The sequence below is a fragment of the Nicotiana sylvestris genome, chromosome 7, assembly GCF_000393655.2.
Source record: "Nicotiana sylvestris chromosome 7, ASM39365v2, whole genome shotgun sequence".
Taxonomy (NCBI): Eukaryota; Viridiplantae; Streptophyta; class Magnoliopsida; order Solanales; family Solanaceae; genus Nicotiana; species Nicotiana sylvestris.
This window is the reverse complement of record NC_091063.1, coordinates 116949734-116975076: the sequence shown is the minus strand read 5'-3', so window position 1 is coordinate 116975076 and position 25343 is coordinate 116949734. Positions and strand designations below refer to the sequence as shown.

General features: G+C 39.2%; 2 protein-coding genes across 2 annotated transcripts; both read left to right on the top strand.

The window, feature by feature from the left end:
• Window positions 1-15327: 15327 nt before the first annotated feature.
• Window positions 15328-16149, top strand: LOC138873665 ((S)-8-oxocitronellyl enol synthase CYC2-like). The gene has a single exon (XM_070152142.1). It carries the CDS (start codon window positions 15328-15330, stop codon window positions 16147-16149), a length of 822 nt encoding a protein of 273 aa, XP_070008243.1.
• Window positions 16150-22712: 6563 nt separating this feature from the next.
• On the top strand, window positions 22713-24878 carry LOC104235526 (3-oxo-Delta(4,5)-steroid 5-beta-reductase). The gene has a single exon (XM_009789316.2). The coding sequence runs from the start codon at window positions 23628-23630 to the stop codon at window positions 24759-24761; it is 1134 nt and encodes a 377-aa protein (XP_009787618.2). The 5' UTR covers window positions 22713-23627; the 3' UTR covers window positions 24762-24878.
• The last annotated feature ends 465 nt before the right edge of the window (window positions 24879-25343 follow it).

Sequence of the window (25343 nt, the reverse complement as noted above, 5' to 3'; positions counted from 1 at the left end):
TCCACATTAAGCCAAACGTCAGGGAGGAATTAATTAAAACCCTCATGGAGTTCAAAGATGTTTTTGCAGTCATATGATGATATGCCGGGATTAAGCACCGATCTAGTGGTTCATAAATTGCCTACTGACCCGGCATACCCTCTGGTCAAGCAAAAGCTGAGGAAGTTTAAAACAGAGATGAGTGTGAAGATCAAAGAAGAGGTGACTAAACAGCTGCAGGTGAAGGTTATTCGGGTCACTCGATATCCCGATTGGTTGGCCAATGTGGTACCAGTGCCGAAGAAGGATGGGAAAATTAGGGTATGCGTCAACAACCGCAATCTCAACAAAGCAAGTCCAAAGGATAATTTTCCATTGCCCAACATTCATATCCTGATCGATAATTGTGCTGGGCGCGAGATCGGATCCTTTGTGGACTGCAATGCAGGATATCATCAGATCTTAATGGACGAAGAAGATGCGGAAAAGACAGCTTTCATTACACCATGGGGAACTTACTGCTACCGGGTAATGCCATTCGGACTGAAGAATGTTGGGGAAACGTACATGCGAGCAATGACTACTGTGTTTCACGACATGATACACAAAGAAATTAAAGTGTACGTAGATGATGTGATCATAAATTCTTGGCGTCAGGAAGACCATGTAGCAGACCTAAGGAGATTTTTTTCAAAGACTTCGAAGATATGATATTAAGCTCAACCCGGCCAAATGCGCCTTTGGGGTTCCATCAGGAAAGCTGTTAGGATTCATCGTCAGTCGACGGGGTATTGAACTGGATCCATCCAAGATCAAATCCATCCAAGATTTACCACCGCCAAAGAACAAAACAGAGGTAATGAGTTTGTTGGGGAAACTAAATTACATCAGCAGGTTCATCGCTCAACTCACGGCAACTTGTGAACCCATATTTCGACTGCTGAAGAAAGACGCTGCGGTAGACTGGACGGCAGAGTGTCAAGAGGCTTTCGACCAGATCAAAGGGTATCTGTCCAATCCACCTGTGTTGGTTCCACCTGAGCCAGGGAGGCCATTAATTCTTTATCTAACGGTCCTGGAGAATTCGTTTGGTTGCGTGCTGGGGCAACACGACGTTACAGGAAGGAAGGAGCAGACCATTTATTATCTTAGCAAGAAGTTCACAGTGTATGAGGTCAAGTACACTCAACTCGAGAGGACATGTTGCACCCTAACTTGGGTGGCTCAGAAGTTGAAGCACTACTTGTCTTCGTATACTACTTATCTCATCTCCCGTTTGGACCCATTAAAGTATATTTTCCAGAAACCTATGCCTACAGGGAGGTTAGCAAAATGGCAAATTTGCTCACAGAGTTTGATATCGTCTACGTGACGAGGACGGCCATGAAAGCCCAAGCGTTGGCTGATCACTTGGCTGAGAATCTCGTTGATGAAGAATACAAGTCTTTGAGGACGTATTTCCCAGACGAGGAAGTAATGCACACAGGTGAGCTGGAATTACCCGAGGAACCAAGCTGGAAACTTTTCTTTGATGAAGCCGCAAACGCGAAAGGGGTTGGAATAGGAGCAGTACTTATTTCTAAAACAGGACGTCACTACCCTTTTACAGCTCAGCTACGCTTTTATTGTACCAACAACATGGCAGAGTATAAAGCATTCATTTTGGGTCTGCGACTAGCTGCAGACATGGATGTCCAGGACGTTTTGGTCTTGGGAGACTCGGACCTCCTGGTGCATCAGATTCAGGGTAAGTGGGAAACACGGGATTTGAAACTCATACCATATTGACAATGTTTGCACGATCTAAGCAAGTGATTTCGATCAGTGGAATTCAAACATATCCCGAGAGTTCATAACGAGGTTGCCGATGCATTGGCCACCTTAGCATCAATGTTACACCACCCCGACAAAATGTATGTTGACCCCTTGCACATCCAGGTTCGTGATCAGCATGCTTATTGCAGCATGGTAGAAGAGGAAGTGGATGGCGAGCCATGGTTTTATGACATAAAGGAGTACCTCAAGATGGGGATATATCCAGAGCAGGCCACTGGGGACCAAAAAAGAGCCCTTTGGCATTTGTCAAATGGTTTCTTCCTCAGTGGAGGAGTGTTGTACAGAAGAACCCCAGACTTGGTATTGCTAAGATGTATAGACGCCAGCATAGCCACGACAGTTATGGCAGAGGTGCATGCTGGAGTTTGTGGGCCACATATGAGCGGATATGTATTGGCAAAGAAGATTCTTCGAGCAGGGTACTATTGGCTCACTATGGAGCATGACTGTATCACTTTCGTGAGGAAATGCCATCAGTGTCAGATACATGGAGATCTGATTCATTCTTCGCCGACAGAGTTGCATACGATGTCAGCGCCCTGGCCATTTGTCGCATGGGGCATGGATGTCATTGGGCCTATCGAGCTGGCAGCAGCCAACGGCCATAGGTTCATTCTGGTGACCATCGACTACTTCACCAAGTGGGTTGAAGCTAAAACTTTCAAGTTGGTAACCAAGAAGGCAGTGGTGGATTTTGTTCACTCCCATATCATCTGCAGATTTGGGGTCCCAAAAGTGATCATCACGGATAATGGTGCAAATCTTAACAGCAATTTGATGAGAGAGGTATGCCAACAGTTTAAGATTACACACCACAATTCCACCCCATATCGTCCCAAGGCGAATGGAGCCGTCGAAACAGCCAATAAGAACATCAAGAAGATACTGCGCAAGATGGTGGAAGGATCTAGACAATGGCACGAGAAACTACCCTTTGCTTTGTTGGGTTATCGCACTACAGTCCGGACTTCCAAAGGTGCAACTCCTTATTTGTTAGTATACGGAACTGAAGTAGTAATACCAGTGGAGGTTGAAATTCCATCCCTCCGAATTGTCGCTGAAGCCGGGATTGACGACGATGAATGGGTCAAAACTCGACTAGAACAGCTGAACTTAATAGATGAAAAAAGATTGGCAGCAGTGTGTCATGGCCAGTTGTATCAGAAAAGAATGGCAAGAGCATACAATAAGAAGGTGCGCCCCAGAAAATTTGAAGTAGGGCAGCAAGTATTGAAACGGATCCTCCCGCATCAGATCGAAGCAAAAGGCAAGTTCGCCCCAAATTGGCAAGGGCCTTATATCGTGACCAGAGTGTTGTCCAACGGTGCTCTGTGTCTAACAGATATCGAGGGAAGATGTGTCGATATGGCTATCAATTCCGATGCAGTCAAAAGATATTATGCGTAATTTCTTTGATTATGGTGGTTTTTGGTTCGTTTGTTTGTATTTGGTACTTATTGGATAATGAAATGACGGGGGCAATTCTTTCTTCTATCCAAACACTTTTAACCTTTGCTTCCCCCCTCCCCCCTTGAGCCTTAGTTATTCTTTCATACCCCTCTTTTGGAATCACTAATGGGAAAAAGATATGAAAAAAAAAAGAAATTAAAAGAAAAATGAAAACAAGATAAAGATCATAAGAAAATCAAAGGAACCATAGAAACTACGTTTGACCTGATTCCTCAAAGAGGATACGTAGGCGCCTCACGGCTCGGTCATAGTGCACCGTAGTGTGCATAGTGTGCATAATGTGCGTAGCTCAACATAGTGTAAATATAAAAATTCCCCAAGCAAGAAAACCGGGTCAGGAGTTATGTTTTTAAATCTTCAAAAAAGGTTTGATTCCAAGAGTTGTAACATTTCACCCATCAAAGTCACGTTAAAATTTGACAGCCTTTCCCTTTTTAACCCACACAAAACCAACATCGATGTCCAAAAAGACCTCCCGATCAATATCCGAAAGGTGCCAAGTCAGGCCAATGGAAGCCGAGAATAATGCGCTGATCCCCAGCAAAGAAGGGGATCATAAACTAGAAATGAATTGATGGCCAGAAAGAATCTCCGAAAGAGAGAGTCATGTCGGCAGCACCCCAATTCCCCGTTGAAGGGCAAAATGAGAGAGTCTTATTGGTAAAAACCTTCACATGCACCATAAGGCGACGAAAGATGAGAGAAATAAAACGAGAGAGTCTCATCGGTGAAAACCTTCACATGCACCATAAGGCGACGGGAGCTGAGAGAAAAGAGAGAGTCTTATTAGTGAAAACCCCTCGAAGGGCACTATAAGACGACAAGATACATTGGCAAGAAGGATCCGCATTTGCGAATAGGTGGGCACCTATTTATCCCCAGCAAGTAAGGCCATCAGGCAGATTGATTGATACAAATAGACTGGGTCGGGTAATCCGTAATGCACGACATGATCATAGGGACCAGTCATACCATCCAGATAAGTTCTTTCCTTTTCTTCTTCCCCCCCAGCATTTGTTCAGAATGAATTTTTTCTCTTTTCTATCTTTTTCATTTCTTTGTCTAAAAGACTTTTCCAGAAATTTGTTTTGAGAAGGACCTTTCAGAGTTTACTACCAGGGGCCAAAATAGTACAAAGCAAAATGCGAAGGGCACAGGCCAAAGCCAAGGCAATAGGACGGAAGGCGTTCGTTGCAAAACCAAATGACAAACTAGCTTAGAAAGATAAGGGGAACATGAAGAAAATGACTGTTGAAGGACTTGTGGACCAAGTTCCAAAAGATCCCCAGCAAGAACTGCAATAAATCACGGACCAAGGTCCAAGGTGGTCAAACACCACGAAATAGGAAAAGGAAGAAAATGGAATTAATCCGCAGCAAGATAACCCTAACCATCCTATCCTCAACAACGTTATCCCCAGGTGATAACATGTTATGTCCTGCAGGGCTGTGAGAAAATAAACGCTTAAGGGAGTAGTTTTGAAGTTGAAGGAGACGCCCACAACATGTTGTGAAACAAAAGAGCGGGGAAGGGATAAATGGAAAACCATCCCCAGAAGAAATTCATCAGCACACATATTATCCCCAGCAAGCAACTTTATCCCCCAACCAGTTTTGGGAGCACAGAGCAAGGGAAAGGGAAAGGAACAATCATCCCCCAGCAGGAGTAACACGATCACTCACCATGTTAAATATAACAAGATTCTCTTTGATTTTTACAGGAAAATAAAGGTTGATGATGGCAGAAAGACACGCCACAAGAAAGATCACCAAAACCGGGGCAGAAAGTTTTCTGCCGTTGTCCAAAAATTTTCTCGGAGGAACGAGGAAACAAATTCATATGCATTTCTATTTTCATTTCATGTCCTAGGTCGCCCACCAGTATAATGAGGGTACGCATTTTTCATTCCATGTCCTAGGTCGCCCACCAGTATAATGAGGGTATGCATTTTTCATTTCATGTCCTAGGTCGCCCACCAGTATAATGAGGGTATACAATTCTGTCTTTACATTTCCTGTCCTAGGTCGCCCACCAGTATAATGAGGGTACGCATTTTTCATTCCATGTCCTAGGTCGCCCACCAGTATAATGAGGGTATGCATTTTTCATTTCCTGTCCTAGGTCGCCCACCAGTATAATGAGGGTATGCATTTCTATTTTCATTTCATGTCCTAGGTCACCCACCAGTATAATGAGGGTACGCATTTTTCATTCCATATCCTAGGTCGCCCACCAGTATAATGAGGGTATGCAATTTTGTCTTTACATTTCATGTCCTAGGTCGCCCACCAGTATAATGAGGGTATGCATTTCTGTTTTCATTTCATGTCCTAGGTCGTCCACCAGTATAATGAGGGTATGCAATTCTGTCTTTACATTTCATGTCCTAGGTCGCCCACCAGTATAATGAGGGTATGCATTTCTGTTTTTATTTCATGTCCTAGGTCGCCCACCGGTATAATGAGGGTATATAATTCTGCCTTTACATTTCCTGTCCTAGGTCGCCCACCAGTATAATGAGGGTACGCATTTTTCATTCCCTGTCCTAGGTCGCCCACCAGTATAATAAGGGTACGCATTTTTCATTCCATGTCCTAGGTCGCCCACCAGTATAATGAGGGTATGCATTTTTCATTTCATGTCCTAGGTCGCCCACCAGTATAATGAGGGTATACAATTTTGTCTTTACATTTCCTGTCCTAGGTCGCCCACTAGTACAATGAGGGTACGCATTTTTCATTCCATGTCCTAGGTCACCCACCAGTATAATGAGGGTATGCATTTTTCATTTCATGTCCTAGGTCGCCCACCAGTATAATGAGGGTACGCATTTTTCATTCCATGTCCTAGGTCGCCCACCAGTATAATGAGGATATGCATTTTTCATTTCATGTCCTAGGTCGCTCACCAGTATAATGAGGGTATACAATTATGTCTTTACATTTCCTGTCCTAGGTCGCCCACCAGTATAATGAGGGTACGCATTTTTCATTCCATGTCCTAGGTCGCCCACCAGTATAATGAGGGTATGCATTTTTCATTTCATGTCCTAGGTCGCCCACCAGTATAATGAGGGTACACATTTTATTTTATTTCCATGTCAGGCGCCCACCTGTATAACGAGAGGAATATTTTTGAGTCTTATACTTCAGATCTTGAAATCAGTAACCCCACCGGAAGGCAGAAGATTACAACAGGAATCCCCAGCAGGAAACAATAAAAATCCCCAGCACCGGAAAGCAGAAGGTGGAAACAAGAGGTCCCAGCACAAATTCAAGTGCATGAGTCAAAAGGAAGAAAAGCACGCGTCTTGAAAGAAGCGGCATGTGAACATTAAATTATGCCCAGCATAACAAATCTGATGAAGAGAGCCGAATCGCCAAAGGAACCGCCGAAAAGCTTAATGAAGAAAGCCATATCCCTAGCGGACCAAACAAAATGAGGAAAACTGGTATTCAGAAAAGCAAAAGGCCAGTGTCATCCCCAAGTTCTCGGAAGAAAAGCACCGGAAGAAACACAAGCCGACAAGAAAGCAAGGCAACAAGAACAAGTTGAAGATAGATGAGATCTCATGATCCGTAGTCTAGCCTAGCTTCTTGTTTTTCTTTTAAGCACGGTGTAACAAGGAGATCGGGAAGCGGTGAAGACAGCATGCAGCAGCAACAACATTGCAGTCCCATGGTAGTCCCAGCCACCAAAACTTCCGAACTACATTAACCTGATTCCCCTTTTGCCAGGGATATGTAGGAAACCTTCGAAGAAAAGGTTCGGTTAAATCTTTTTCAAAAAATGCTTCATGCGGGGTATTCCAACGGGCAAAAATCGCTTGTATCCGCTCACTTTATCTTTGTACGAAAACTCTTTATGTTTTCGGCCAAAGAGGGGCAGCTGTGAGCACGTGATTTTTGTTTCCCGGAAGCTATGAAATCGAAAATTAAATAAAACAGGTTGCCTTCGGGTACAATTTTAAGAATTTGCGTGACATTTTGATAATTGTTTTGTCCATAAATGCTCGCCTTGCTATAGTCAAAAAATACAAAAAATACATGTAGCATGCATTTAGGAAAATGGTACATTTGGGAATTAATCAACCACTATCGGGTTTTTAAAAGCGAAAATCGCAAAAATAAGTGTTTTATTCTATTTTGTTGTCATGATAATTTTATTGAATGCTTAATTCGTGCGATAATTGTTGTTTGGTGTTAATTAATATTTATGTAGTCTAATTTTAGTTTTAGGAATTTTTTGGGTTTAATTATAAGAAGAAAATACCCGATTTGGGCCAAAAATGCAACCCAAATCCAGGCCCAAAACAACCAGACCCGGTTCAATTTGGTAAGACCGTGAGACGCCCCAAACGGCGTCGTATAGACCTTCTTTAATCAAAACCGTTGGTTTAAATCAATCCAACGGCCAGGATTCCATCTCCATACCCATTCCAAACCCGACCTACTTACCTGGATCAACCCGGCCCTTCATTAAAACCAAACGACCCCGTTTCTATACCAAACGACCCCGTCCTGTCCCTCACCAATTAATCCAAGCCGTTGAGACCATTTGATCTAACAACTCAGATTAATTACCACACTCCGTATATAAGCCTCTCATCACACCCCACGCCCCAATCCGAACACCCCCCTCCCCCCTTCATCGTCCCAAACACAAATCCAAACCCTCGGTCCGAACCCTAGCCGCCCCTGTGCACTCTCACCTTGAAACCGGCGGCAATGACGCCGGTGACCACCAAAGTAACACCCCTGATGCACCTCACCACCCTGAACACGGATCTGTTACCCCCTTGCCTCGAATCATTCCCCATCGCCTCGAATCTTCGTTTGAAGGTTCGAGCAAAACCCCGATCTACACCAACCCACCCCAGATTCACACTAGCCATTACCCTAGCCTCACTCATGACCAAACCAAGCTTGGTTTGGTCCAAATCTACCCACAAATCCCAAAACCTCAAATCTGACTGTTCAAACCCTAGAACACAAGAATTTTTGGAATCCGATCAGATTAAACGGAAGGTTGGGGTCTAATAGACCTTAATCGAAGTGTTCTCGATCGAGAACACCTCGATTAAGATCTGTTCGACCTCAAATGGGCAAATCCAGCTCGGGTCTGGGTCGTCTGTGTTTAAGCTTTTCAGAGTAAGTTCACTTTTCCTTTTCTATTGTTTGTTTTAGTTTATTTTAGTTTATCGGCATGGTTAATTAGTTTGTTTGTTTATTTCTGGGATTTTCTGTCAGTTTTTCTCCATCTCCGTAGGACCTTTTATTTGATCGATTGGTATTCTGTTTATGGTTGAATACGTATAGTGATATACATATTTCAAATTGATTAATATCGTCGAATCAATAATGCCTGTAGTTTCCCTGTGTCGTGCAAAATTGTCAAAGACATCTGATGCCTTATTTGTGTTGTTTGTTTGGTCGATTGTTTGTTCTATGTTATGATTACTGTAGTCGATTAGATAAATGATGTCGATTAGTTTCATAAGACTGAATGTACAAAGATTCTGATTTGTATAGCTTCATATGACTGATCGAATCATTATCGTTTAGTTGATTGCTTGACATTATCTGTGAATGGATTGTAGCTGCACTATAATAGCTAGAAATTCAGTTTGGGGCAGCTTGAATTTGAACTTGCAGAAGTTCAAAATGTCCCACTGCTGCAGTAGGGTAATACAGTAATAATTAGGAGCTAATAGGGGTAGTTTGGGGTGGGAAAAGAGCAAAAATAAGTAGTTTAAGATGGGCTGACAATAGGGTACTAAAATAGCATTAAACTAATATAATAGTGGGGAACAAAACTTGATAGCATGGATTTAATTTAAAGGCTGTCAGCTGCCCATACCATTGTGGCACAAAACACTTGTTAATGAGGTATGGGCAGAGTTAAAGAGCTGGAGGAAACGAGGCAGCTTGGGGCTGGCTTGTATTTAGCCTATAAATAGGCTCATTTAAGGTGGAGAAAGAGGGTTAGAGAGAAGGTTAAAAAAAAGGGCTGGTGAGCAGAGTTTATGGCTAAGGAAAAATTAGAAACTAGAGGCTGGATAATTTTAAGTGTGGAAAGTAAAAAGAGTGTTGTTTTTCTGAACATAACAAGCAGAAACCACTGTGTTTCTGCACTTGTTCTTTCTCTGCTTTGGTCTTGTGTGTTTGGACAACACTGTTGGTTTTCAGTTAGCTTCCCTGGGTCCTTTACTTGCTAAAAAACTGCTCCAGATTAAGTGTTTTGGTTCTCTGATTTGGACTGAAAGTCCACTGGCTGTTGCGGTGGGTTTCTTCTGAAATTTCTGCTAGGTTTTCACTTAAGTTGCTGCTGATTTTAGGTTTATTATTGGGTTGTCCCTGTTGCTGCTGTTGCTGTGTTGTTGCATACTGCCCTGCTGATCATTCCTCCTTCTTCTTTTGCTTTCCTATACCAGGTACACGACTGATAAACTGTCAATGTAAGCTGAAATTTGAGGCATGAATACAAAGAAAGTCGGAAGAGTTGAAGTTATTTCAAATCAGCTTTAGAAAATATATCGAAACAATAGGTCGCCTGCATGATAGTTTACTTTCCCTAATAGAACTATGTGGTTAACTGTGATGTAGTTGGACTTTTATACCGATCATTTAGTTGGAAAACTATATGTGTTGCTTATAATTGAAAGGGATTGATGTTGTAGTAGTCATGTTCTATTAATTCATTATTGTGTTTGTCAAGAAGCATGTTAGGTACCCAATAGTTCTTTCTTTAAACAAATGGTCTGTTTTAAGTTGTTAGGAATATGGTTTGATTAAGGCAAATAATACATCGCATTTCAGTTTTTTTTCCTTTTTTTTTATAAATGTTAAACACATATCAAATAAGTTGAACAGGCCCAATTGGAATAAGAGCGGCCCAGGCCGAATTTAACTTCATGCACATTAGGCCTGGGCCCATAACTGCCAAACGGACTACCCGTATCGCGTTCCTCTTTCAACAAATCACGTTCGAAACTTAACTATAATAACTCATAAGTATGTAAATACAGTAGGACCTTTCCATTTTTTAGAGACAAACAAAGATAGGAAATCATAGTTGCTTTTAGGTTTGCCTTTAAATAAAAAGAGATGAGCCTCGCCCAAATAAAACGCATAAATTGCGGGGCCCTCGTTAAATGTATATATTAAATATTTAGATTCTGGGACGAGCCGTTTTGCAAATTTCACGATTTTTTCCCAAAGTAACAACACGCTAGTTCTTTAGGACACGTCTTAATTAATCTTATTGTCTTAAATTCGGGTGCGCATTTCATGCGACCCAAATCCAAATCCCAAAACATTGAATAAAAATGTGTTCCGGATTGCAGGTGCATTTCATGTGACGCCATCCAAAGACATGTTTTTTAAACGATGTTCACATTCTTTTAAAATATAATAATAAAGCGGTAAAGAGTTAAACTTGCACATGTGCGCATAATTATATAAAATCAGATAAACAAGCCGAATATGACAGTTGAGCGACCTTGCTAGAACCACGGAACTCGGAAATGCCTAACACATTCTCCCGGGTTAACAGAATTCCTTATCCGGATTTCTGGTTTGCGAACTGTAATACAAAGTCATTCTTTTCCTCGATTCGGGATTAAATTGGTGACTTGGGACACCCTAAATCTCTCAAGTGGCGACTCTAAAATAAACAAATAAATCACGTTTCGATTGTCCTTTAATTGGAAAAACTCATTCACCCTCGCGGAGGCGGAAAAAGGAAATGTGACAGAGCTATGAAACAATGGTGCACGTGAAGCGAATAGCGGAACGCATTACGCATTATGAATCTAATGAATGAGCTGTAAGGGAGAGGCTGCCTGAATGCCCATTGCCCCAATTCAGTATTAATAAATCAAAAGCATTGTATCTTCCATCAATCATGTTATGTTTCAATTAATGGAAATGGGAAAAGCATTTAACGTAAACTACAAACGTCGACCTACTCCTTTCTGATAGTTTATTATTCTCCGTCTAAATTTACTTGTGCACTATTGACTTGGTATATCTTTTAAGAAACAATAAATAATATGATGATTTTATTATATTATCCCTATTTATTATATGTTGAAAAATAAATAAGAAATAAGTAACACTACTAGAAAACTGACAAAATTCGTCCACAGAATACTGACCGAATCGTTTGAAAAAAATCAACCGAAATCGATCAAAACATAAGTAGATTGATCGCAAAAGTCAAAGAAAATAATTCTGACAACGGACATAGTGGTCCCAGAAAAAAGATATAAAATTTCCGACCGATTTTGGTCAATCTTTGACCAAGATTTGGTCATACTTGCATATTATCTACTAAAATAATTTTTAATTAAAAATATTTAAAGATACCAACCGAAATCGATCGGTATATTTGAAATTATTCTTTCCCACCCAAGGTAATTGGTTTTTTAATATAACAAAAATTATATATATATATATATATATATATATATATATATATATATATATATATATATATATATATATATATATAATAATCTATATAGGCTCGTTATAATTACATTTTTCCGACCGAATACGGTTGGAAATTTAATTTTAAAATTTTTAAAATATTAATTTAATGAAAATTCGGTCGGTTTTTGTCAATTTATATAAATAGCTTTTAAATAAATAATATTTAATACTTAATTGATATATATATATATATATATGTGTGTGTGTGTGTGTGCGCGCGCGCGCGCATGTGTATGTTTAGATTACTTTTATATGGACATTGTATCAAGTAATCTAAACATACACGCGCCCGCACACACACACACACACACATACATACATACATACATACATACATATATATATATATATATATACATACACATATATATATACATATATGTATGTATGTATATATATATGTATGTATATATATATATATATATATATGTATGTATATATATATATAGTATGTATGTATGTATATATATGTATGTGTGTATGTATATATATGTATGTATGTGCGCGCGGGAGCGTGTATGTTTAGATTACTTTTATATGGACACTGTATCCTATCTATGTATGTATATATACATATATGTAAAGAATATTTAATTGATTTATCATCCTAAGTTGTAATATTCAATATTTAATTAAATGTCCATATACTGTATCCTAAGTATATATGTATATACATACACTCGCGCGCGCACATACATACATACATACATACATACATACATACATACATATATATATATATATATATATATATATATATATATATATATATATATATATATATGTATGTATATATATATATATATGTATGTATATATATATATATATGTATGTATATATATGTATATATATGTATGTATATATATGTATATATATATATATATATATATATATATATATGTATGTATGTATGTATATATATGTATGTGTGTGTGCGCGCGCGGGCGCGTGTATGTTTAGATTACTTTTATATGGACACTGTATCCTATCTATGTATGTATATATACATATATGTAAAGAATAATTAATTGATTTATCATCCTAAGTTGTAATATTCAATATTTAATTAAATGGATAAGATTTATCTATTACTTCTTTATTTTTGCGGAATTATAATAGCTACTCTTGTTTATTTAATGTAGTTGCTATGTTGCAGGTTCATACCTAATCATCGGACTACAAAGATAATCACTGAAGCTCTTGGCCGGTTGTATGATGCACCCTATGCGTCTTGGAGTGACTTTCCACCGGAGCTCGTGCAGCAAATTTTCAACCAATTTAAGGTTTTTATACAATTTTTATTTATTTAAGCATTATATTAACAATATTTTCATCTAACTTTACATACTTTATTTGCAGACTAAGTGTGCCTAGGCGGACCAGCATAACAGTAAAATTTGTGCAAATTTTGTGTTCAAATATCGTAAGAGACTATCTGATTCCTTCTGCTCTGCTCGAAAGAAGAGCAAGAAGCCTTCATGGGTTCTACCGCATTTATGGGAGGATCTGCTGAGATAGTGGACCACCGAAAAATTCGAGAAGAGGAGTGAACAGGGAAAGAAGGCCCGAGCATCTGAGAAGGTTGGCTCCTTGCACTGTGTGGGTGCAAGGAGCATGGGGACTATGAGGACACTACTGGTAATTTCTTAAAATATTAAAATCTATTTTTATCGAACTATATTTATATATTTTAATTTAGTTAACATGTTTTATTATATTTGTAGGAAAAAATATGGGAGGAAGATGACTCATGACTCATGATGAGTTCTTCATGGAGACTCACCTCCGGAAGAAAAAGACGCCGACAGATCCATCTAGATGGGTCGAGGACCGGGCGGAGACTGCATATGTAAGTTTCATAACTACTATAACTTGAAATTAATGTTTATAATATTATATAGTTAATAATTTTCTATCTTCTAAATAAATGGTCGCTACAAGGCTAATGTGGAGGAATACACTCAGAGCTTGCCACCGAATGAGCAAGGAGAGCGACCACCCATTTCAGACGAAGAAGCGCAGAAGATATGGTTGGATGGTCGGTAGTCCTAAAAAGGGGATAGCACTAGAGAGAGCATTTCGGCGCTACATGGCTGGATTGCAAGGTATAGGGACTTCCGCCCAGGGTGAGACAATTGATAGGTCGACTCTCTCATCTATGGAGAAGAAGATAGCAAAGCTGACAGCAGAGCTTGAAGAGACAAAGACTAGAGAACAAAAGAGAGATAAACAAATAGATACCCTTCAAGTTCCGCTAGAAAACAGGGACTAACAATTTAATATCCTTCAAGGTCAGCTAGCCAATTTTCTTACTAGTAGTGGTTTCCCGATTCCCTGGTCTTGTCAGCCTTCCCCAAATGGTAATCCTTCGAACCATGCCAACGATGAATACTATAGTAGTGGAGATGAATATGATGTAGTACAAAACACTCATTGAATGATATCTGAATTTTTAACTTGTGAAATGTTTTGTTGTTGGGTATGATGTTTTATTAATATAGTTTAGTCGAGATAAAGATGGAGATGGTGATAATATTTTGTTTATATAGTTTTGATAGTTGTTATTGTTGTTCTTGTTGTTGTTGTTATTGTTGTTATTGGTTGAATGGCAGCAATGTAATGCTGTCATTATAGGTGATTGGTTGTTGGCAGGTGGTGCAACTATTAAACAACTATTTTCTGGCAAAACATTACCCAGTAAACCGACCGATTTCGGTCGGAAATGTTCATATTAATTCCCAGAAAATCAAAATTACCAATCGACTTCGGTCAGAATTTATGATTTTAAATTTTAATTGTTTAAATAATACCAACCGATTTCGGTCAGAATTAACAGTTTTAAATAAAAATGTATAATTATATATTTAAAAAATACCAACTGATTTCGGTCGGTAATTTAAAAATAATTAAAAAATAAATAATTAGATTTCCGACCGAATTTGGTAGGTAATTTAAAAATAATTAAAAATATTTTTAACAATACCAACCGAAGTCGATTAGTAAAATTAATTTGTGTCACACATCTGGTCAAACTGCGTTGACAGTTACCGACCGACTTCGGTCGGAAAATAGTGACTGATTTTTGTTGCTCCCCTATTGCAACCATTATTTTATCGACCAATTGAAAACAGTCGGAAATCGGTCGATTTTGTGGGATTCTAACTGATTTCGGTCGGTTTTTGTGGATGCTTTTTGGCAGTTTTTTAGTAGTTATAATAATCAACAAGAAGGGTTAAATAGGTGTAAAATTGTAAATTATTCATTAATTATTCAATTGAACAAGTGAAAGTGAACATCAATTTTTAATATAGTGAGCAAGTACATCGGAGAGGGGGGAGTAACTACTTATTTATTGAGAGTGTACGCAAACATTTAAAAAAAACACACAAGTAGTGTAGTTGGTACTCGTAAGATATAGAAGTGAACTCTGCGCGAAATATATAAGGGATAGTTGGTTTATAAACTCTTCCTATGTACATTATATAACATTTCATTTGACTCGTGATATGAACGAGGAGTGTTGAGACCCAAGGAATCAAAAAAAGAGATGGTTGTCCAAGATTGTAAAAGAGAAGAACGAACTCCAGCTGAATATGTTGTTGTCATCTGTAGAGTAACGGGGCTAGTTGGAAAGGAGCTAGCCAATCATCTTTTCTCAACATCTAAATGGAAGGTATACGGCATATGTCGAAGGCTAGAAAAGAAAAGCACATCCCAAAATCCACGTTATCATTTCATTTCTTGTGATCTCCTAAACACCTCGGAAACCCAAGAAAAGCTATCTTCATTGGATGATGCGACTCATATATTTTGGGTGACTTGGGCAAGCCAATTTCCTCTAGATACTCCACAGATTTGTGAGCAAAACAAGAGCATGATGAATAATGTCTTAAATGCTATCCTCCCAAGAGCTAAAGCACTCAAACATATTTCTCTACAGACAGGAACCAAATATTACGTCTCATTACAAAACACATATTGTTCTACTAAACAAGTTTGTTATTACGACGAGCAATGTCCCAAAGCTGATTCTGAGTATAACTTCTATTATGCACTGGAGGACTTGCTCAAGTTGAAATTAAGAGGTAAAATAGCATGGTCTGTCCACAGACCGGGTTTGATCATAGGCAGTTCTCATAGGACACCTTTTAATTTTATGGGAAGTTTGTGTGTCTATGGAACAATTTGTAAACATTTGAATCTGCCTTTTGTATTTGGTGGGAAAAGGGAATGTTGGGAAGAGATGTGGGTGGATGGATCAGATGCTAGGCTAGTTGCTCAGCAGCATATTTGGGCAGCCACCAATGAAATATTTTATTCCACAGATGGCCAAGCTTTTAATACCATAAATGGCTCAAACTTTACGTAGAAAGAGATTTGGCCTGCTATTGGCTTAAAATTTGGGGTCACTGTTCCTGAAAACATGTTCTATCCAAATTTTAGAATCGCAGAATTCATGGCAGACAAGGAACAAGTGTGGAATGAAATTGTCACAAAAAATGACCTGGTTCATACCCAAATGGAAGAGATAGCAAATTCCAAATTCCTAGACGTTCTCTTTAGTTGCCCCAAGATTTTATGTACAAGAGACAAAGCAGATCGACTTGAATTCACAACTAGGTATCATATGTTGGATTTACTTTTACATTGGGTTGATGTTATGAGACAAGAAAAGCTTATCCTATAACTTAGATATAGATTTTAGATACACTGATTATCTTAGACATTTTTGCATGATCGGTGTAGTTTTAATGTTTTAATGTTTTAATGTTTTATCACTTGTAATAGGTTATTTCATATGTTTTGCGGGTATTAATTCATATTTTATATAAAAAGTTAATTACAATTGACTATTAAGTAATTAATTTAAGAGTGTAAATTTTTTTTATATACATATTTAGTATTTTTGTTATATATGCCCCAATAAATATTTTCCTTGGAATATTCAGGCCTTATCATGGACCCTATTTGTCTTTATTTCGTGATAACATGCAACAACAACAATAACAACCCAGTAAAATCCTTCTAGTGAGGTCTGTAGAGGGTAGTGTGTATGCAGACCTTATCCCTACCCCGGAAGAGTAAAGAGGCCATTTCCGAAAGACCTTCGGCTCAAGAAAACAAAAAAACAAAAGGATATAATATTAGTATCACCACAAAAATCATAGGAAAAATAGGTACAACATGAATTTCAGAAGAAAGATCCAAAGCAAAAGCGATAGCTAGTAAATAGGTCCTGCACTGAAAAGCGAAATAGTAAGACACAATATGGCCACTAGCTATCTTACACAAAAACCCTACCAGACTAGTCTCACAAAGGTACGAAGTAAAGCAAGACTCGACTACCTCCTAACCTACAACCCTAATACTCGACCTCCACATCTTCCTAACAAGTGTCATGTCCTCGAAAATCTGAAGCCTCGCCATATCCTACCTGATCACCTCTCCCCAATACTTCTTAAACCGCCCTCTACCTCTTCTTGTGCCCTCCACAACCAGCCGCTCACACCTCCTTACCGGAGCATCTAGGCTTCTCCTATGAACATGCCCGAACCATCTGAGCCTCGCTTCCCGAATCTTGTCATCAGTGGGAGCCACGTACACCTTCTCCCGAATATCATCATGCCTAATCTTATCCATCCTAGTGTGCCCGCACATCCACCTTAAGATTCTCATTTTTGTTACTTTCATCTTCTGAATATTTGAGTTCTAACATGCCAACACTCGGCCCCATTTCGTGACAACATATTGTATGGAATTTCTGTACTTGATAAAAAAATCGCTTGTGCCACAAAATGTCATCTTGTGCGTGTATTTCTTTTTTCTTTCTTGTTTCTCTTTTGTCATCATTCAAATACTTATTCTCTTCCATGACAAATAATGTGGTAATCCTGATTACTAAAGACTTATTCATAATTTGTTAACTAGTCAGTGTATCAAAATGGTAAATATTTGATACAATCATGGTATGCTTCACTCGCCTAGATGCCCAGTAACCATCTTATAGTCATATAATAAATTTACCAGGTTCCAGTCTCATACGCATTCCTCTCATTTCCTAATGGATTTCTTGTTATTTGTAGTTTTGTACATTTCATCTTGACGATTCAACCTTGGTCCGGGTTTGAGAAATGTTTGTTTATTCTGAGCCTTTCGAAGATTTGAATAAACATGTCATGTATTATCCATCTCCTATAGAAGTGAAAAAGCTTGATGTTTATCTTTTCTCTGAAGATCTTGGCTTCAAAAAGCAGTTAGAAAACAAGTTATCTTAGGCGATTTTATATATCTAAGGGTAACATTAAATTTTTATTAAAGCTTATTGAGTTATTGGTTAAACAATTAATAAAATAAGATAAATCGAGTCCGGAATTGATAATCAACAACAACAACAACAATAATACAGTATAATCCCACTAGTGGGACCTGGGGAGGGTAGTGTGTATGTAGACCTTACCGCAGGCTGTTTTCGATAGACCCTTGGCTCCCTCCTTTCAATAACTCCCCATCTTGCTCTCGGGGTGACTCGAACTCATAACCTGTTGGTTGGAAGTAAAGGGTGCTCGCCACTAGAGCAACCCACTAGTCAAATAATATTAAACTGTAGCTGAACCAGTAACCCAATAATCCAATATTGATTTCCAATAGCATTTTCTTTTTTTAATTTGGAGAAATATCAATTTTACTAGAAATATGTCCGGCCCTAGTGCCATGTTTACAGTTAAAAGATAAGAATCCTCAGATCTGCAAAAGTAATTGAAGGTGTTGGTTTATGTTTAGTCAACAATGACATGCCAATTGGAAGAGTTGGTGGAAAGAGTTGGTGTGGATGTTAGGAGGAAGCTTCCTCCTTTGATGTCACCCATGACATCAAGAGGAGGTAGTTTGATGTCACCAATGACATCAAGAGGAGGTCTTTACCTCTATAAATAGATGCACTCCTTCATTTGTAGAAACCATCCCAAAAATAATACAACACATTGTAGTGAGTAGAGAGTTAAGAGAGAAATTCTCTTAAGTGTAATTGGGAACTCTCCCCTTCCTTTGTTAATATTAAAAAGGCAACTGTTCTCTGGTGGACGTAGGATTATTTTGATCCGAACCACGTTAAATCTTGTGTTCTTTCTTTTACTTTTCCGCTAAAAATTGGTATCAGAGCAACAGGATTCTTTAACTATCCAAGGAGGAAGAACAAGCAAAGATGAGTTCCATGAAGTTTGAAATTGATAGATTCAGTAGACGCAACAACTTCAATATCTGGAAGATCCAGATGATGGTGTTACTGCGGAGGGAAGGTTCAATCCATGCTATTGACGGAAAGTATCCTAAGGATATATCAGCTCCCGACAAGGAGAAGATTGAAGGGGATGCATTGAGTGCAATCCAACTATCCCTTGCACCTAACGTGCTTTGTGAAGTGAGTACGGGTACCGAAGAGACGGCCAAACAGTTATGGGAAAAGCTAGAAGGGCTATACCAAGACCGATCAGTGACAACAAGGATGTTGTTACAACGGCGTCTTCACACATTTAAGATGGGGTCAGGTACTTCGTTACAAGATCATTTAGATGCGTTCAATAAACTTGTCATGGACTTACAGATTGCAGGAATTAAAAAGGAGGAGGAGACGCTTGCATGTGCTTTGCTATTTTCATTGACTTCAGGATATCGTGATATTGAGAATTCAATGATGTATAGCAAGGAGCCTATCAAGCTTGAGCAAGTGCGGCAGGCACTTAACTCTAGTGATGTGCGGAGGCACATTGAAGGAGATAGAGATGACCAGGCAAGTGGCCTCTTTGTAAGAGGCCGGACTAGCCAACAGGGAAAGACCAAATCAAAGCACAGATCAAAGTCTCGTGTGAACAAGAAGAATACAGAGTGTTGGGGTTGTGGCAAGAAGGGGCACTTTGAACGAGACTGCCCAATGTCAAAGTCCAAGGAAAAGGCGAGTGCATCCACAGTTGAACAGGTACATGATTTTGATAATGATTATGTACTAACAACATCGTGTAATAATAATAGTAGTTATGGAAACAAATGGGTGTTAGACTCTGCTTGCACTCTGCATATGACGTTCCGAAAAGACTGGTTTAGCAGCTATGAGAAAAGTGGAGGAACCGTAGTAATGGGCAATAATGCAACTTGTGCAATAGTTGGCATTGGCTCAGTTCGGGTTCGCTGCCATGATGGAGTCGTGAGGACTATTACACAAGTCCGTCATGTTCCTGATCTGAAGAAGAATTTGATCTCCCTGAGTACTCTGGATGAACAAGGCTACAGGTACATGAGCGAAGCAGGAACTATAAAGGTGACTAAAGGTTCTTTAGTCATGCTGAAAGGCAAGCTGGAGAACGGCCTTTACACATTGGCCGGAAGCACCATTGTTGGCTCTGCAAATGCATCTACAGTGCAGTTATCTAATGATGACAAGGCAAGACTATGGCACATGAGACTGGGTCATATGAGCGCACGTGGACTGGAGATGTTGAGCAATCGTAACCTTTTGGAAGGTGAAAAGATCAGCACACTTGACTTCTGTGAGCACTGCGTTCTAGGGAAGCAAAAGAAGGTCAGCTTCAGCACTGGCAAACACAAGACAAGAGGAGTGCTAGACTACATCCATTCAGATTTATGGGGTCCCTCTAAACTTCCATCGAAGGGCAAAAAGAGGTATCTTCTCACTTTTATTGATGATTTCTCACGAAAGGTTTGGGTGCATTTTTTGAAGGCAAAAAGTGATGCTTTTGAAGCATTTAAAGAGTGGAAGATTTTGGTTGAAAATCAAATGGAGCGGAAAATCAAGTATCTTCGCACAGACAATGGCTTGGAGTTTTGCAATGAAGAGTTTAATGAATTCTGCAAGGTTCATGGGATCTCAAGACATAGGACTGTCAGGCATACCCCACAGCAGAATGGAGTTGCCGAGAGAATGAACAGAACTCTTCTTGAAAAGGCTCGTTGTATGCTCCTACAAGCCAAAATGTCCAAAGTATTTTGGGCTGAAGCAGTTCACACTGCTGCTCATATTGTCAATCGATCTCCAGCATCGGCAATTGACTTTAAGACTCCGAATGAGGTATGGTCAGGTGAACCCTCTAACTATTCATACTTACGAGTATTTGGGTGTCCAGCTTATTATCACGTTAATGAAGGAAAGCTTGAACCAAGGGCTAAGAAGGCCATATTCGTAGGGTATGTGGATGGAGTAAAAGGGTACAAACTTTGGTGTTTGTCTTTACTCAAATTTATAGTTAGTAGAGATGTCACCTTTGATGAATCCTCTATACTTGATCCCCGTAAAGTTTCCGTGGAGTTTTCAGGAAACAAGAACGACGAGCAGGTGGAGCTTCCGGTGGAGCTTGCCAAGGAAAAGGATCAAGAGACTCAGGTTAAAGATGAGTCAGAAGATGTAGACCTTGAAGAACTTGCTGTCAATGAACCATACACAATTGCAAAGGGGAGGGAGAAGAGGCAGACACGAGAACCGAAACGCCTTATAGATCAAGCAAACTTGATTGCATATGCGTTCGTAACTGCACAAGAAGAGATTAAGGATCTGGATCCCTCCTCGTATATTGAAGCAACTTCTTGCAAGGATGTTGTACAATGGCGGTTAGCCATGACTGAAGAGATGGAGTCTCTTCACAAGAATCAGACATGGGTCTTAGTGAAAAGACAAAAGGGGAAGAGGACAGTTGGATGCAAGTGGGTCTACCGAAAGAAAGAGGGAATTCCTGAAGTGGAAGATGCTAGGTTCAAGGCGAGATTGGTTGCAAAAGGATTCAGTCAGAAGGAGGGAATTGACTACAATGAGATTTTCTCTCCAGTCGTGAAGCATAGCTCAATTCACGTGCTACTAGCATTGGTTGCCCAATTTGACTTGGAGCTTCAACAGCTTGATGTCAAAACTGCTTTCTTACACGGTGATCTAGAAGAGACAATCTATATGGATCAACCTGAAGGTTTCCTAGCTGAGGGAAAAGAAGATCACGTATGCCAACTAAAGAAGTCTTTGTATGGTTTGAAGCAATCCCCTAGACAGTGGTACAAGAGGTTTGATGCATTCATGACTACACATGAATTCTCAAGGAGTGCATTTGATAGCTGTGTGTATCACAAGAAGATGTCTGGTAACTCAATGATTTATTTACTGTTGTATGTTGATGATATGCTTATTGCTGCTAACAACATTACAGAGATAAATGCTTTGAAGAAACTGTTGAGTAAGGAATTTGACATGAAGGATTTAGGAGCTGCAAAGAAAATCCTTGGTATGGAGATTTCAAGAGAAGACGGTGTTGTACATCTTTCTCAGAAGAGGTATATTGAAAGGGTTCTCAAGAGATTCAATATGCATACGTGCAAGCCTGTAAGTACACCATTAGCTCCTCATTTTAAACTTTCAGAGTTACAAATGCCTCAGTCCGAGGATGAGGTGGAGCATATGTCAAAGATTCCTTATGCCAGTGCAGTTGGTAGCATTATGTATGCTATGGTATGCACACGTCCAGATATTGCTCAATCTGTAAGTGTGGTAAGTAGATACATGTCCAGCCCAGGAAAGAGGCATTGGGAAGCTGTCAAGTGGATATTGAGATATCTCAAAGGAGCTTCTGGTGTTGGTCTGACCTTTCGAAAAAGTGGTGGAGGTATTTCAATTCTCGGTTATGTAGATTCTGACTATGCAGGAGATCTTGACAGAAGAAGGTCCACATCTGGATACATCTTTACCCTCGTTGGCAGTGTCGTTAGTTGGAAGTCGACTCTGCAGTCGATTGTCGCTTTGTCTACGACAGAAGCAGAATACTTGGCAGCAGCGGAGGTAGTGAATGAATCAATCTGGTTGAAAGGTTTAGTAGCGGAATTGAGTTTGGTTCAGCTGGAATCAACTCTTAGATGTGATAGTCAGAGTGCTATTCATCTAATGAAAAATCAGAGATTTCATGAGCGCACTAAACACATTGATGTCAGATTTCATTTTATTCGAGATGTTGTTGAAGAGGGAACTATCAAGGTCGTGAAGGTTATCACAGACGATAATGCTGCAGATATGTTGACCAAGATAGTCCCACTCGCTAAGTTTGCACACTGCAAGGACTTGGCGGGGGTGTGCATCAACTGATGCAACTCCGAAGAGAACAGTTGTTAGGTGGAGGTGGTATGTTCAACAATGGTTTGATTCTTCTTGTTTCTTACAACGGGGTTGCCCAGTAAGCTTAGAAGTTTTGGCCAGAGTTGTTCACACGCACGCTCGAAACGCAAACCAAGGTGGAGATTGAAGGTGTTGGTTTATGTTTAGTCAACAATGGCATGCCAATTGGAAGAGTTGGTGGAAAGAGTTGGTGTGGATGCTAGGAGGAAGCTTCCTCCTTTGATGTCACCCATGACATCAAGAGGAGGTAGTTTGATGTCACCAATGACATCAAGAGGAGGTCTTTACCTCTATAAATAGATGCACTCCTTCATTTGTAGAAACCATCCCAAAAATAATACAACACATTGTAGTGAGTAGAGAGTTAAGAGAGAAATTCTCTTAAGTGTAATTGGGAACTCTCCCCTTCCTTTGTTAATATTAAAAAGGCAACTGTTCTCTGGTGGACGTAGGATTATTTTGATCCGAACCACGTTAAATCTTGTGTTCTTTCTTTTACGTTTCCGCTAACAGTAATCTCTACCTTACCCATATTACCACGAAAATACCGTCCCATTTGACAATTCTTTAACATCTATCCATAAGCTTTTGAAAAGTCACAGTTTATAAGCACTTCCTATGTACATTATAACATTTCATTTGACTCGTGATATGAACGAGGAGTGTTGAGACCCAAGGGATCAAAAAAAGAGATGGCTGTCCAAAGAGAAGAAAGTAGTCCAGCTGAATATGTTGCTGTCATCTGTGGAGTAACGGGGCTAGTGGGAAAGGAGCTAGCCAATCAGCTTCTCTCAACATCTAAATGGAAGGTATACGGCATATGTCGAAGGCCAGAAAAAATAAGCACATCCCAAAATCCACGTTACCATTTCATTTCTTGTGATCTCCTAAACACCTCGGAAACCCAAAAAAAGCTATCTTCATTGGTTGATGCAACTCATATATTTTGGGTGACTTGGGCAAGCCAATTTCCTCTAGATACTCCACAGATTTGTGAGCAAAACAAAAGCATGATGAATAATGTCTTGAATGCTATCCTCCCAAGAGCTAAAGCACTCAAACATATTTCTCTACAGACAGGAACCAAGCATTACGTCTCATTACAAAAGACATATTGTTCTAGTACAAAACAAGTTTGTTATTACGACGAACAATGTCCCAGAGATGATTCTGAGTATAACTTCTATTATGCACTGGAGGACTTGCTCAAGGTGAAATTAAGAGGAAAAATAGCATGGTCTGTCCACAGACCAGGTTTGATCATAGGCAGTTCTCATAGGACAACTTTTAATTTTATGGGAAGTTTGTGTGTCTATGGAACAATTTGTAAACATTTGAATCTGCCTTTTGTATTTGGTGGGAAAAAGGAATGTTGGGAAGAAATGTGGGTGGATGGATCAGATGCTAGGCTTGTTGCTCAGCAGCATATTTGGTCAGCCACCAATGAAACATTTTATTCCACAGATGGCCAAGCTTTTAATGCGATAAATGGCTCAAACTTTACGTGGAAAGAGATTTGGCCTGCTATTGGCTTAAAATTTGGGGTCACAGTTCCTGAAAACATGTTCGATCCAAATTTTAGAATCACCGAATTCATGGCAAACAAGGAACAAGTGTGGAATGAAATTGTCACGAAAAATGACCTGGTTCATGCCCAGATGGAGGAGATAGCAAATTCCAAATTCCTAGACGTTCTCTTTAGTTGCCCCAAGATTTTATGTACAAGAGATAAAGCAGATCGACTTGGATTCACAACGAGGTATCATATGTTGGATTCAATTTTACATTGGGTTGATGTTATGAGACAAGAAAAGCTTATCCCGTAACATAGAAATAGAATTTAGGTACACTGATAATCTAAGAGATTTTTGCATGATCGGTGTAGTTTTAATGTTTTATCACTTGTAATAGGTTATTTCTTATGTTTTGCAGGTATTAATTCATATTTTATATAAAAAGTTAATTATAATGGACTATTAAGTAATTAATTTGGGAGTGTAAAATCTTTTTATATACATATATAGAGTAGTATTTTTGTTATATATGATCCAATAAATATTTTCCTTGGAATATTCAGGCCTTATCATGGACCCTCTTTGTCTTCATTTCGTGACAACATATTGTATGGAATTTCGGTACTTGATAAAAAATATTTAATCCCTCGCTTGTGCCACATAATGTCATATTGTTTTTGGCTTATTTTAAGTAATTTTTAACTTACTTTTAGTAGTTTTTGACTTTGCCAAACATTGAAAAAAGCTAAAAAACTGATTTGACCAGCTTAAAAGCCATCCAAACACCTTGATATTCATAATTATTAAGGGGTCGTTTGGTATGAGGTATAAGAAGGTATAAGGGTGGTATAAGAATTTAATACCACCTTAATACTCTGTTTGGTTAGCAAACCA

Excerpts from the sequence above, each read along its gene's own strand:
- LOC138873665 (XM_070152142.1), top strand. The coding sequence starts at position 15,328 with ATGGTTGTCCAAGATTGTAAAAGAGAAGAACGAACTCCAGCTGAATAT.
- LOC104235526 (XM_009789316.2), top strand. The coding sequence starts at position 23,628 with ATGGCTGTCCAAAGAGAAGAAAGTAGTCCAGCTGAATATGTTGCTGTC.